The sequence below is a fragment of the Varanus komodoensis genome, unplaced genomic scaffold, assembly GCF_004798865.1.
Source record: "Varanus komodoensis strain SLA01 unplaced genomic scaffold, ASM479886v1 scaffold3, whole genome shotgun sequence".
Taxonomy (NCBI): Eukaryota; Metazoa; Chordata; class Lepidosauria; order Squamata; family Varanidae; genus Varanus; species Varanus komodoensis.
The window spans coordinates 57,095,327-57,110,355 of NW_025335761.1; the positions used below are offsets into that span (position 1 = coordinate 57,095,327).

At 41.5% G+C, this 15,029-nt stretch overlaps 1 protein-coding gene across 2 annotated transcripts in view; it reads right to left on the bottom strand.

Annotated features, from left to right (window-relative positions):
- Nucleotides 1-15,029, bottom strand: part of JAG2 (jagged canonical Notch ligand 2) — a 119,186-nt gene that overhangs the window by 32,848 nt on the left and 71,309 nt on the right. For both annotated transcript variants that reach the window (XM_044435590.1, XM_044435589.1), the window contains exons 6-9: nt 2,820-2,950; nt 2,296-2,415; nt 1,396-1,509; nt 560-673 (exon numbers count right to left, since the gene is read on the bottom strand). In XM_044435590.1, the coding sequence (XP_044291525.1) occupies nt 560-673; nt 1,396-1,509; nt 2,296-2,415; nt 2,820-2,950 (479 nt within the window). The remainder of the gene's footprint in view (nt 1-559; nt 674-1,395; nt 1,510-2,295; nt 2,416-2,819; nt 2,951-15,029) is intronic.

The following is a 15,029-nucleotide window of genomic DNA, read 5'->3' on the forward strand; positions in this document are numbered from 1 at the left end:
TCATTGCCCATTCCTCCAGCACAAAGAGTATCAAGCATTTACCCTCACATTTGATTCATCCTTGTATGAGTCTGAAAAGTAACACAAATAAAGCCTACCCATGCACCTGCAGATTTAGTTCAGATGCTTCCCTGAGACATGCATATACCAGAGAGAAGATATAGGGGTAAAATAAGGTGCAGGAATAGGGGTGAAACCAATGACAACACAGTGAGCCAAAACATAGTGCATAGTACCTTAAAAATGCAAGCATATGCTAATTTTAGCAACCACAGAATTAAAACCACCACTTTCATGCCCAAAACACCTTCATTCACACTTCTAGCTTGCATCAAGGCAGGGAAGAATACTTCAGAGTGTTTAACACTGCCTGCATATAATACATAGCACCTGCAGACAGAGGTAACTTATATGCTCCCAATCTTCCCACTGAGGAAGTAGCAGCAAAAATATTAAAGGAACCTTTAATACAAGGTAATTGTAACACTGTCAAAATAATGAATGTATTTTTCCCAAAGTTATTTTTCAAGACAAGGCATGTTCAAGAGTTAAGACTTACCAAGCTGGCAGGTTGCCCCATTCCACTGCTGTGGGCATATACATTCATACCCAGCAACACGATCAACACAAGTTCCACCTCTAGCACAAGGGTTGGATGCACATTCATCAATATCTAGGAAGGGAAATAGTGGTCTGAGACAGTTTTAGAACTACATAGGCATCACATAGATTTCACAGCAGAAAGGGGTCTAACTTTATCTCTAGAAGTGTGATGGAAAACCTGTTACCCTCATGATATTTTGCACTATTCATTCCCTTCAAATCCAAGCAACATAGCCAGCAGCCCAAAAAGATGGGAGTTACAGTCAAAATGTCTGGATAAGTACAGATTCACCAACCCTGCACTAGAGAAAGACAGTCCAACCTACAGACAGCTTTGAAAACCATCAACTTAGTCTCTGATAGCCTTGTATCTCTTATGTTCGAGGATCAGAAAGAGATCAGTTTGATTTGATTTACACATGCCAGAACATTTCCACATTTAGTAACAGGTAGATATATGTATTAATTAAACCTTCCATGATTTTAAGCACAGGCGTTCCAAAAGTGTGCGTTAGAAGAAGTTGCCCTCTTCTAACTCTTATTCAGTAACATAAATGCCTTTTCACAATCTGCATTTGATATTAACCTGCATGTTTTAGGGTTGTTTCCATTTTTTATTTACCAAAGGCCTTCCATAATCATTAATATTAGCACATTAACACCTAAAATTCCATTAAGTGATTTAGCTGAACTTCATAACCTTTTCTTAAGATTTCAAGTGCTGAAGTGATTGTTCATCTGTTTCATCAACAAGATATAAGTCACACTACTTATGACCCAAGCTGTACCTACCATTAGCACATGTTGGTCCATTCCATCCTTTGGGGCACTGGCATTTAAAGCCTGATGAAGTTTCATGACATGTTCCACCATTAGCACAAGGATTTGATACACAAGCATGCTCAGCTAATGAGAAAAGGAAGAATAGCACCTGAATCTAGGTTTCAACATAGTTCTTTTTCAGTAAGCAAAGACACGCCCCCCAGCTAGTTTTAGACCCACATTTCTTTGTTTCTGTGGAAGAATAGAGAGGACTGCCAGATTCTGAAAGCTTATCTGCTCTTGTATAAATTACTGCTCAGATGCTTGTCTCATGCAACATAGAAGTCTCATTTAAACCTAATTCATAGCCATGGATTGATGTTACATGAATAAGCCACAAGAAGCTCAAGCTTATGTACTTCCAACAGAGTGCTTCTTTTCCACTCATAAGCAGCAATTCCTTCCTTCTGAATTTTGTCTGGATAAGCAGCACATTATGGTTTGCTGCATGCAAGAACTAGTAGTTGGAAATGTCTAAGTTCCAGCTAGGGCCATGTGGGAAGATAATGGAGATGGGTCTGAACTTCTTCATGACTTGTTCAAGTCTCAGTGAGCCCATGGCCTCTTCACTTTGCAAGGCCTATAATATGAACAGCAATTAAGCTGTGTTTCAATTTAGTCAGCAAGGGTGTCAAGTATTGGAAAACTCCTGTTTCCTTTAATCTTGAAGATGTATCGCAGAAATAAGATATGTCTGTGTATTTGCTTTACAGGAGTAGAAGCACTATTTGTACAACTTTGCAGTTACTATCCATCTTGGAAAGGCTGCCTCTTCTCAAGACCATTAAAAACTTTCAGTCCCAAATGCACAACTCTATTCTTCCAGATAAAATGTCTCAATTAGAAAAAGCATGCTATTGTTGTCAGTACCAATTTCACAGTTCTTTCCAGAGTAACCATCTTGGCAAGCACAGCTGTATTCATCTGGTTCTGTATTCATACAGGTTCCACCATTCACACATGGATGATGATTTCCACAGTAGTTTAGATCTGGATGGAGAAAGGATAGAGAAAATCAGCATGCAAAAGAAGATTTAGAATTACTGTATGGAATCGCTCAGAACAGATGGCAAGCAAAATGAATGTCTAGCTTTAATGCAGGTACACTCACAGATACTATCTCCCTTTTAATGCATCTTACTTCCTATCAGTCAAGAGATACCCGACCATCTTACTAGTGCCCATGAAAATTGGGACAATCTCATAGGGATCAATGCATCAAGCCTTTGCACAGTAGGCTTACATGCTTCAAACTCACCTGCTGCACTGAAGCAACCAGGCAAGTGGCACCAAAGACTAATGTTCTGTAGTAAACATATATTTACATAAACAGCAGCTATCAGGTGGCCAGTTAGTAAATTTTTTAAAAAAATCTATGAATGGATGTTTGGTACCTTTGTTGCAGAGCAGACCACCCCAGTTGGTTTCACATTTGCACTCCCATGGGATGTTGCAACTCCCATGAGCACAGCCTGGGTAGGGGACACATTCATCACAGAACTGTCCCTGCCAACCATAATTACACCTAGACATAAAGATATGCAAAATGTTAGCAACACAATGCTTAATTATCTATAACACACATTCTGAGCACTATAATTGTTATTCACAGCAGGCTAATTATTCAGCATGTAACAGAATATTGGAGGATTCATGTTATTTCCTAAAATGTGTGCATTGTTGTGTGCTAGTCATACTTAGTATAAGTTCTTCCAACAATCTGGTAAATCCCAAGAGACTAAGATTCCTGTTAAGACATCACCCATTTTTATAATTGTCATATAGGAGATAAATAAAGGTAAGATTCACAGCAATGAAAAATCTCACTTTTAAAAACTGAAATACACAGGTATGCTTATTTGTATCAGGGTGAGCAGAGAAAGGCTGAGGAATGTATTCTCAAACATTATTTTTTTTATTTTATTATTTATTAAAACATTTTTTATGCCGCCCCATTCGCCGAAGCCTCGGGACGGCTTACAACAATAAATTAATATAAACATTAAAAATCCAAAAAATACAATATAAAATAAGCCGCCCTGGCCAGATAAAATCAGTTAATACTAACAGTTAAAATACCGCTTTTATTTTTTTTATTTATTATATTTTATTATTAATGTTTTAGGCCCAAAGATGCTTAAGGATGCAAAGCTCTTATCAATTTTAAGTTGCCATCTTACAGATAGATATGCTGCTCAACTCCCTTTTCAATGGAATCTGAACAGTCTATGTAAGGATTGCTCTAATCTTTGGCACACTTATCCCTCAATAAACCACACTGATTTCAGCGGTGACTAGTTCCAGGTATACATGCATAGAACTGTAGAAGTAAGAACGGAACTGTAGCCATAATTTAAAGTCACAGTAGCTTCCCTGCTTCCCAGTTTCCCTGCTTACAATAAACTTGAGACAATAACAAGCAAGGGTTAGACTAGGGAAACTGGTATCTTCCAGATGTTTTGAACTTTGGACTATAGCTCCCATAATTACTGACAACTGACCATTTCAGTAGGGCTTTATGGGATTTGGAGCACCAGGCTGCCTACCCTGATCCAGGTAATTCTTTGTTTTAATATTACAATTATTTTCCACCCCCACCCACCCCAAGAGCTCAAAGCACACAACAATGCTTCTGTAACACATAACACAAAATAAATCATCCAATGCTTATTTAGCAGTATCAAGTAAAAGCTGTCAACAAAGAGTGGTCTGGTAACATTTCTAGAAAATGTACAGGTTTGCTTTCCTGCAAAGCTACATCATACATAATGTTGCAGCAGAGCTAACACAGATAATGCTTTATTATATGCTTGCCTTCTGGATAATGCATAGAAGTTATGCACTAAGAAATTCTGACAAGATTTAGGAGAGATATTAAACATATGGGTTAAATGTTTTTTAAGAATATTAACCCTTTGAACTAATCCAAGGATGCCCCAAATTGCCAGGGCAATCCTCAGCACAGTGAACTTCTGGAAACAGAATTCAGCCTTCGTACCAATATTTTATCACATGCTATTAGTATATGATAAAATGATAAAATATATTTATGCTGTTGGAAAAAGCATACAAGTTCAAGGTCCTCCAGTTATCTCTATTATATTGGCATACAAGGCAAAGACAAACAGTTTTGCTTCTATGTGCAAGTAAGAATATTTTATAGAACTTCACACGGTAAAGAATTTATCACCTTGTTCGTTCTCAACCATTATTGTGCAGGGCAACCACTAAATATTCTAGTCTGGTGATGAGAGATGGCAGCTCAAGGCCATCTAACTTGTTCAATGCCTATGACAATATTCTTTCACAATATTTACCCCCACGTCCAGGGCTCCAGGGCAGCATCCTGTTTCCAACAGTGATCAGCCAGATTAATGGCCTGCTTTTATTTCAAGACTAATCCCAAAGACAGCTGCATTAGTGGTACACAGATGTGTTTATGGAAAGCTTATCTTGTTTCTGACAGTTGATGACATGGCTTCTGTTCTAGACTATTCCCTCTAGAGCAGGGATGGGGCACATTTTTCATCCTGAAGATTGAATTCCAGTACAGGAAAGCTCTCAGGGAATCAAATTCCAACTTTGGGTAGGGTCAAAATATGGTTGCTGCTATGGTTTAGCCTACTCAAAAATGTGTATGGTTTCTGCATACCTAGTCAGAAATATGCAAGTCTGAATCACTGGGCAATACTTTCAAGAACAACCCAAATACCAAGTCTCTGCCTGTCTACCAGAAACATGAGCAGCATGTCTACTCATAAGTAACCAAGGTAAGCCTCCACAGGTCAGTTCATTACTAAGCAGGGCCCAATACACAGCAGCTTCTTCCCTTAGAGCCCCCTTTGACTGCAAGGAAACATCTTCAATTAGCAGTTGACTGAAAATAGGTGCCTTTCCCCTTTGTACAAAGGCTCCCTTTCTTAATGAGGGGGAAAGGAGATTCAGATTTACCTATATGGATTTATTATTTGGTGCTTTTCAGCCAAAGTTCTCTGCATTTATAAATGCTTCCCTTAAGCATATAATTCGGGTATAGAGGCACATAGCCTTCTTCCATCATCTTTATCTTGCCAGTTATTCTCGCTAAATATGAACATTAGCTGTGTGTTCACACAGATACACTTTGAAAGGTTTACCAGTTTTATTTACAGTGCAAATTGAAGAAGTATCATATTCTTGGCTAGAGTATAAAGAATACTTAACACTGTTATGGTGGAAATGGTCTCTGATTTGGTGTTGAGAACTTCCAGGATATTGCATTTAATGCATTTAAAAGGTCACACTTTGGACCTGACTTCCTTGAATGGGCAGCAGAATGGTGATCTGAAAACTGGGGGACTAATATCTACCCCTTTGTCCCGGTCAAGTCACTTCTGAGGGACTTTCTGACTGGCATAGTAGGGTGCTCCTGTTGAAGCTCATGCTGCCTGTGGAATATGGAGATGACCTGGGCAGTTGACATGATTGCCCTCAACCACCCTCTTCACTGCAGAACCCAAATGGCTCCTTGGCATACACTGAAGATGATGAAGCAAAAAGACAGCTAGAGCTTGCATGGAGGAAAACGTGAAACAAATCAGGCCAAACAAGCTTATTTCTCATTACTGAGCCTATTCTGTGGTGGTGAAAACGGTGAGGAAGCATTTTATTACCACTGGGACTTTATCCTCACAGTGCTGTCCAATGGAACTTTTCCAGTTGGTTTCACGCCTTTCACATCCTGGCCCAAAAGGTGATCTGACTGAACCCTCAGAGGGCCACTGTGACAAATTTGTATGACACTTTGAGGATGATGTTTCTCAGATCAGTAACGACTTGGACGCCACTGTTATACCATTTCTATGGGTGGAAGTGTCCAGAGTACCATCTGTTCCCATTCTACTGGATGAGTTTCAGCTATTGCAGCCTGAGGATGTGGACAGGATGCTTGGTTCTGTCAGACCTGCGACTTGCTTGCTCAATCTTTCCCCTTCCGGTCAAAATCATGCTTGGGTCCAGGAGGCTGCCAACGCCTTTTTAAGAGAGGGAGTGGTGCCACTTGCTTCACATGCTGCTGTGACTGTACCACTCCTGAAAAACTTGACCCAGCTGATGTAAATAATTAGAGGCTTATAGCCCACATCCCCCTATTTGGGCAAGGCGATTGAGTGGGTTGTGACCAGACAGCTTCAAGTTCTCCTGGAAGAAATGGAGTATCTGGCTCCATTTTTATCAGGTTTCAGGCCTGGCTTTGGAATGGAAATTGCTTTGGTCGTCCTGTGAGATGTCTTTTGCTGGGAGAGAAACAAGGTCAATGCGACACTGCTGATTCTCTTGCACCTCTCCAGCTTTCGTTGCCATTGACCATAGTATCCTTCTGGAGAGGTTGGCTGGACTGGGAGTTGAGGGCCCTGCTCTGTGGTGGTTCTGTTCCTATCTGGCTGACTGTCTCCAGATAGTGGTATTGCAGGACTATCACTCTGTGCCATGGCCTTTTGTCCCCCATTGTTTTCAACATCTGCATGAAATTGCTGGGATAGGTGATCCACAGGTTTGGGCTGAGCTCAACTCTCATTTTCATCTAATCCAGATGAGGCAGTGACCTTTCTTAAACAGTGCCTGGGCTTAGTGACAGACTGGATGGGGGCCAACAAGCTGAATGCAATCCAGCCAGGGGGGAGGTTCTGTTGGTGGGAAGTTTGTCCATCCAACTGTGGAATTTTCAACCTGTCCTGCATGGTTTCTGTGTTCCCCCTTAAGGACAAAAGTACTCAGCCTTAGAGTGCTCCTGGATCCTGAGTTGTCACTTGTCTCTCAGGTGGACTTGGTAGCCAAGAGCACTTTTTACCAGCTTAGGTTAGTCTATCAACTATGTCCCTAGCTGGATGAGCCGAGTCTTGCTACAGTTATCCATGCACTAATAACCTTGCAGCTGGATTAGTGTAATGCACTCTATGTGGGGCTGCCTTTGAAAACAGTCCAGACATTCCAAAATTGGGCAGTGTGCCTGCTGGCCAAAACTGGCTTTTGTGAGCATATCACACCAATCCTTTTCAGGCTACACTGGCTGCTGTCTGGGCCAATTCAAAGTATTTATAGTAAATAAATCTCTAAATGGCTTGGGCCAGTATAACTGAGGGAAAGCCTGTCTCCATATGTCCTGGCCCAACCATAGAGATCTTCATTGGAGGGCCTCCTTTGAATACCTCCCTGCAATGAAGTAAGGAGGGATATGGTGAGAAGGGCCTTTCCTGGAATAGGGCTTCACCTGTGGAACACCATTCTGATTGAGATCTACCAGGCATCTTCCCTTTTATTTATTTAGAAAATTTCTATGCCGCCCCATTCACCGAAGCCTCGGGGCGGCTCACAAACGTTTAAGCATTGACCGAAAACATTTTTTTTCCATAACTATTTTGGTGGGTAAATGGAATTGGTTTAATTAAAAATGGCTATTTTATAGGTTTTATTGATACAACTGCCATGTTAAAATAAAATAAATTTTAGTTTCCACTTTTATTCACAGGATTCTTTTTAAAATTGATTACCTTAAGTGGTTTTATTATGTGAATGCTGATTTTAATAATTTTTACTGTTTAACTTGTATTTATTTGTTATTCACTATTTGAATTGATTTGTTTTATTATTGTTGTTCAATGTAATGTAAGCTGCCCAGAGAGCCTTGTGGCTATACTGTGTGGCATATAAGTGCAACTAATATATAAATAAATATGGATCTATCCTACTAAATATCTCTGAAATGTAGAAAATAAATGGAACGTTAAAAGCCACCTAGGATGACTCAGGGAGGAATCTCAGTGCACTAGGGAACAGCATTTCCATTTTAAGAAAGAAGAATCATTACCAATAATTTATCAGCCAGCACCAAAGCTATTAACAGTAGAACAGAAGTAAGCTATCAGGTTTTTACAGAAGTGCATTCACAGCAGTTTTGTTTGCCTATGTGCAAACCTGCTACCAGTGTGTTTGAATGGTTTGCTTATAACAAACTATTGAATAAAGAAAGCCAGTCAGAAGGGGCCTCCCGGGCCATCTAGTCTGACCCCCAGCTGCAGCTGGCTCCACTCATGTAATCCCCCAGCGTGTGCAAGAACCAAGGAAACAACTAAGAACACGACTGACTACAGCTTCCAAAACCTGCTTGTTCTAAAGATATGACTGATCCTGCACTGTACTATCAACATTTTTCAAGAGACAGTGAATTTATTTGGGTAATCAGATGTAACTGGGGGTTGCTAAGTGCTTACAAGACAAAAGTTCTTAATATATTTAAGCTGCATGTGTTTGCCACCTAGAAAGTCCTGGAGTAGTTTTCCTCAGATGAGCAAAACTGGTGGTTGATGGATAACTATTTGGGCTGTAATCCTATAACCGCTTACCCAAGAGTAAGACCTATTCAGCCAAGTAACTTATTTCTGAGTAGACATGCATAGGATTGCATCATTATAAACCTGTAAGAACAGAGCAAGCACAAGTTTTCTCAAAGTGCAACCCCACACAGAGACTGCTGAAGGGAAAAACTGAAGCAGCAACTTCTTAACTGCTGTGGGCTCAGAACTCTCAGGTTAATGATGAATTAGCACAGTGACAGAGAAAGTCTGGCTAGTTTAACCAGTGAGGATTTTGGTCTGAGGAACAAATAATCTAGTAAGTTTAGGAGTGGAGTGTAAGGAAAACTAACCTAGATGGACTACATCTTACCCTCTCATCTTCCCTCTTTATGGAAGACTGCACAAAACAGTAATGGCAAGAACAAAGAGCTAGAGAGATCTTTAACATCACATTCTCCTACTAGCTTTTTGCTGGTACTGACCTAAATGGAAATCTGCACTCCTTGTGGCAGATACATTTGGCGTGCATGGGTGTGCACATATGCTTGCTATTTCCCTATGTTGCAAACCTTGAAGGGCTAACAGCTATTGCAGAAATATGAGTTTCATCTGGTCCTCTCCAGGCCCCCATCACCCTAAGGTTGCTTGCTATGATCTGCAGTGGATGGCTGCCACCTGCCATTTTAAAATTTCCCATAGTGCTTTCTGATTCCACCACAGGAAATAATTAGCTTCATGCTGAGCTACAATACTAGTAAAAGCTAGGATCTACTCAAAGGAACACTATGTTTACAAGTCAAAAGGTTATGAGCAGTAAATTGATCGGTTTTCACATTTATATGGAAGGGTAAATTAAGGTTTCCTGCCAAACAGGAAGCATGGCTATAGCCAACGTCCATAGCTGCTGGAACAACTTTGATTCTATTTCTGTATTTGCAGGGGTTTAGAGATGACTACAGATGCCCAGAACATACTGGAGAGAGAAAATATTCATTCTGAGGAGCATTCTGAAACTTGGCACAAATTGTGAACAGAACAGCAAGCTCTTCCTTACCCAAGAAATGGAAAGGAAAATCAGGTATCTAAGCTCGTAACTTGATGAACTCATAGTACTGTTCTCTGTCCATCACTATAATATATGAAAGTGCTACTGCAAAAGATATATTTTGACCAATAAGGATTATGTAAAAGGGCAATGGTGAACCAAGCTTTTCCCCTATTAGTCTATGTGCTCTGCCCTTGGGAACTGCCTGCTGTTGGAAGCATTTTCCTAGCTAAGCTAAAGATTTGGGAGGAGTCCCACCCCTCCCTCTAGTGTAAGTAAGCCAATGTTTTGGCCTCAGAACTGGGGATGAGACCGGGAAGTGGTGTGATCTCTACTAAGGATGATACAGAGTGGTAGAAGGGAGACTGTCAACACAGATGTAGGGTTGGGGGAAGGGTGGGTTGCATGAATGCATAGATGACTACTCAAAGAACATCAGTTATGGGTAAGTAACCTTACTTTCTTCTTTGTGGCCTCTGTGCATCACACATATGAGCAATTAGTGAGCTTACCCCAGTATGGAGGTGGACAGTATTTTCGGCAAAGGACTGCAGTGAGGATGGCTTGGCTGAAGGAGCAGTCTGGCATGGATGTTGAGCAGGTAATGTTGTACAAAGGTAGAAGGTGTGGGTCATTTTGTTGCACAGCACATGTCTTGTAATGGAACACTGGCATGTAGTGCTGTGGAAATTACCATTACTCTTGTGGAACGCTCTGGTAGTTGCTCTGGGTAGTGCTAGCCATGTGGGTTGGTAGGCCAGTTTAAGTTCCCACAATCCAGTAGCTGGGAAATCTGCTGGGAACCAACCAGTTTGCCCTTGGACCTTTTGCTGTAGGCGACAAGAGTTGCTGGGATTGGTGAAATGGTTTGGTGTGGGGCCAGTAAAAGGCCTGCACTCTTCAGACATTGAGTGTGTATACAGCCAATTCCATGGAGGTGGATGGCATCAGGAAAAATGATGGTAATACAATGTCTTGGTTAAGGTGAAATTGGGAGGTGACTTGTGGCAGGAACTCCTGATCCAGTCAGAGGATTGCCTTATCCTTGTGGAAAAACAAGGAATGGTGTATCTATGTGTAGAGCCCATAGCTCACTTGCTCTCCTGGAAGAGATGATTGCCACAAGAACAGCTACCCTCCAGAAGAGTAGGTATAGTCTATGGTGGTGAAAGGCTCAAGTGCAGGTGGGATGGGATGCAGGTTTTTAGTCCTTTCAGTCCCTGTCATGACAGTTCATATTTGGTGAATATCTGTGGAGCTGTGGAGAGGTCAAACGAAAGAATCAAAAATTCAAAAGCCTCACCCTCAATCTGGAACCAAAGGAAGTGTCATAGTCTGGGTAGATGGACCTGTGGAAGTACGTATTTTAAATCAACTGATGAAATCGCTCAACTGATTCCACTTGCACAATAGTGAGAGGAGATTTTGTAGAAAGACCATGCAGAACTTGTGGGGCATGAAGAAGTTAATATCCTGTGAGTCTGAGATTGGATGGAGGCCACCATCCTTCTTCGGGATGGTGAAGTACTAGCAGTAGAAGCCATAACACAGGGTGGATAGGGGAATGGGATGGATCACTCCTTTCGGCAATAGCATGGTAAACTTTTCTGCTAATTCAGTATCCATTCTCCACAATGGAGAGAACACACCTATCCAATATTAAGGCTTTTCCTTGGGGAAGGTAGTTGGCAAGGTGGTCCTCAAACCATACTGGCACCAAGGGAGGTGGGCTGGTTCATCCAAGTAGTCAAAGGTGGCATCTCTCACTGTTTGGACACTGGCAGTTTGCTGGAACAAAAAGGCATCCCAATGGCACTGCTGAGTTGGTTGGTACTGCTGGCAGGAAGGTAGGTGGAAGTGACTTTGGCTCTGGAAAGAGGATGGGCCTCAAGCCCACTATTGTGCAGTAGCGTTCCCAATGTTCAGGGAGGGACTCAGCTAGGACACTTATCTTCTTCCAGAGAAAAAAAACTGGTATCTTCCCATAGGTACATTATAGTTGGAGATACAGAGATCCAGCCCCATTGCCACATAGTTCTTCCCTGCCATCATGCCAAGGCACAGTCCTTCATGGTCTACAGGCATGGTGTACTCCCGCTGTGATTGTGCCTGCACCGACTCTTGATGACAGAGATGGGTCACCGATGGTCTAGCATGAATGGGATTTCCTTCCCCGAACTTGGTACAGGCTCTCCTAACAGTGAAATGTGCCAGGACCCACCACAGTTCCTTCATAAAGTGAAGGAGCATGGGGAAGAACTGGATGGCCACTGGCATAGAGCCCTCTGTCTGAATGATGTTGTAGACTAGGTCTACCTGAGATGTCATGAGTTGCCAAGTCTCCAGTTCAAGCAATGTTGCCATCCAGAGAACCTGTTTGGGGAACTTCCCAGGTCTTCAGAGGAGGATCCCAGACCTTGCAATGAGAAGTTGTTGTCTGGGGATTGTAGAGTGGCAGTGGATTGGAATCAGAGGCATGATCGGGGTGGGGGTGGGGGTCCAAAGATGAAGAATGGCTGAATGGTGAAGACATTCTTAGTGGCAGTGTGGGCTTTTGGGGTAATAAACGGACCTGAGTGAGAGGTTACAAGACCAGAACTGTTCCAGGGTGATGAGCTGATGATGGTGCAGCTGGGACCAGTGGCATGGCTGGACGCACTGGGACCCATGGTTCTTCCCGAGTGATATGTGGATGACTCCCTCTGGTAGTACCACAAATTGGTTGGACTCTGTTCCCAAGGGTAATATGGTCCTGTTGGTGGTGGCAAAGTCCAGTAGGCTTTGGGGTCCTAGGACAGTGGTGGGGACCTTGGCTGTTCCATTAGCCAATGGGTGGAGGTCTGGATGAAGCCAATGAGATTGTCTTTTACAGTTGTCCAGCAGCTGTGTAAGAGAGCAGGAAATGCAGCTGTGGGTCCTGGTGTGAAGAGGGAAAAATGTTGGTGGAGGCAGAGGCGGTGGACTGGCCAGAATATGGTGTGGTGTGTCCCATATTGGCCTTTGGAGAAGGAATGATGAGTAATCAGTTCTCCTCATGCCATCAAGCCCAATGGAGAAACTGGTCTCTGGACGACTGGTGGAGTCAGTGGTAAGATTGGTCATGGGGCTGGCATGGATGTGGTAGCCATGGCCACAGACAGAAAAGATGACTGAATTGAGCCAGTGGAGAGCAATGTCAGGGCATTTTAAGGGCTTTTTTTGTCTTTCTTGGCTGCCATCTGCTTTAAGCAAGACTTTAGCTTATGTAGGGAAATCTTGCTGACTACAGCCACTGATCAGGTGCAGAGCCCATATGTGTGATGCACAGAGATCACAAAGAAGAACAATAATATCCTCCTGCCTGAATCTTTGGAGTTTATCCCCATGTTTGGAAAATGCATGTGGTACTGAACTAGGTGAATTGTTATCACCTCCAAACAAAGGTGGGATTGTGCATTTGGAAGCTCAACTGGTTTAAAAGCCTCTCCGCACTGGTAGAAAGATAGCATGTCAGAGCAAGAGAGCAGACACTATTTTTTCTTTGATGGGTTTGGTTAACTTTCTACAGTCATGGGCTATGACATCTGAAAACATTCAAATAATTTATCCCTGCCTGCATTTGGAAGTGGTACAATCCAGTGCAGACTATACTCATATGATTTATGTGTCTAGGCCATTTATACAGGTAAAGAAAAACTATAGCGAAGCAGGGACAATTTGAGATCACTGACTCAGCTAAGACATAAAAGAGCCTTCACATTTCTAAAATATTTTTTTAAAAACCACCTTGATACAATGAAAAAGGAGAGATTAATATCTGGAGAAAAAGAACATTTTCAGAAGGGTACAATGAATGCTTTAAAAACACTAGTGAGGGAAAAGTATATTGAAAGACTGGTTCTGTTGAATTTTTTAAAATTTAACTATATGTGATTAAGATAAGGGTCCTTCAAAGTGAACTATTTTTGAGAAAATACTAAGGTAACAATTGACCCCCACACCATCAATCTCCCTGCATGTTTTCATGAGCATACAAGAAACAGTACATTTGATTTAACAAGGATTTTGCATCTCTACACACATACACACCCTTTTAAATATCCCGTCTGTGCAATACACTTTCAAAATTTTAACAAGGTGATTTCCTGCACAATATTTCTTTAGAGGCTGTGATTAAATGGGGTTCTTTAAATAAAACCCTTATTCTAAAAGTAACACAGCTCCACTGAAGATCTGCTCATCGTTTCAGAAGTCTGAGTCCAATAATATCTCTCAAAAGAAGGAAGACTATTGCTACTATTATTATTACATTTTAACCTCCCCCTTCTTCATTTTTTCCTCTTGCAAGGAACCCAGCTCTCTTTCTCTCAATTTTATCCTTACAACAACCCTGTGAAGTAGTTTAGGGTGAGAGTGCATAACTGGTCCAAAGTCACTCAATGGGTTTCATGGCAAAGTGGGGGTTAAAACTCAGATCCCCTGAATCCCAATCCATACTGCTTCTCTTATTTTAGGTTTAAGATGCATTTAAGCCTAAAATAAGAATACTAAAATAAGATGAATTATGATACAGGCTTAATGAGAAAAAAACTGGAAAAATACAGTTTGCATATTGGTGAACCTGTATATCCTGTAAGGGCAAAGTTTGTGATTTTGTTCCATTTCTATAAAAGTTTTTTTTTATCTTAACAACAGCAGCAGCAGCAGCTAACTAACAAAAGAAAATTCTTGTGCACATACTTCCACCGGAAATTTTAGCCAAAACATCTGAAGCAGGAAAAGGCTAAGTTAGGATGTAAATGCATTATCTTAATGATAGAAACAAACTACATCACAGGAAGATGAAAACAGCCAGTAAATTCAGAGAGCTAGTCAAGTTTAGTCACATGCAGATAATAGTGCTGGGTTATGGCTGTTGTCCTATGGTGGTTTTGAAAGCAAGAAGATCCAGGTTCAATTCCTGGCATTTCTGGACAAGGCTGGGGAAGATCCAGGTCTGAAATCTTGGAGACTTGCTGACAGTCAAACTAGACAATAATGAACAAGATGGACCAATGGATCAACTTCGTCTGAGACAGCTTTCCCTGTTCTTAATTCTCATTAGCTATTTCAAACCAATTCTGAATTACTTTCAAACAACCATGATTATCTACCCTAAAAAAGGCATACAGTTTACATTAGAAGCTGAAATGCTGTCTGCCAACATTCACCAATAAAACAAGGTCACTGTTTCAGCAACTTTTCAGCAT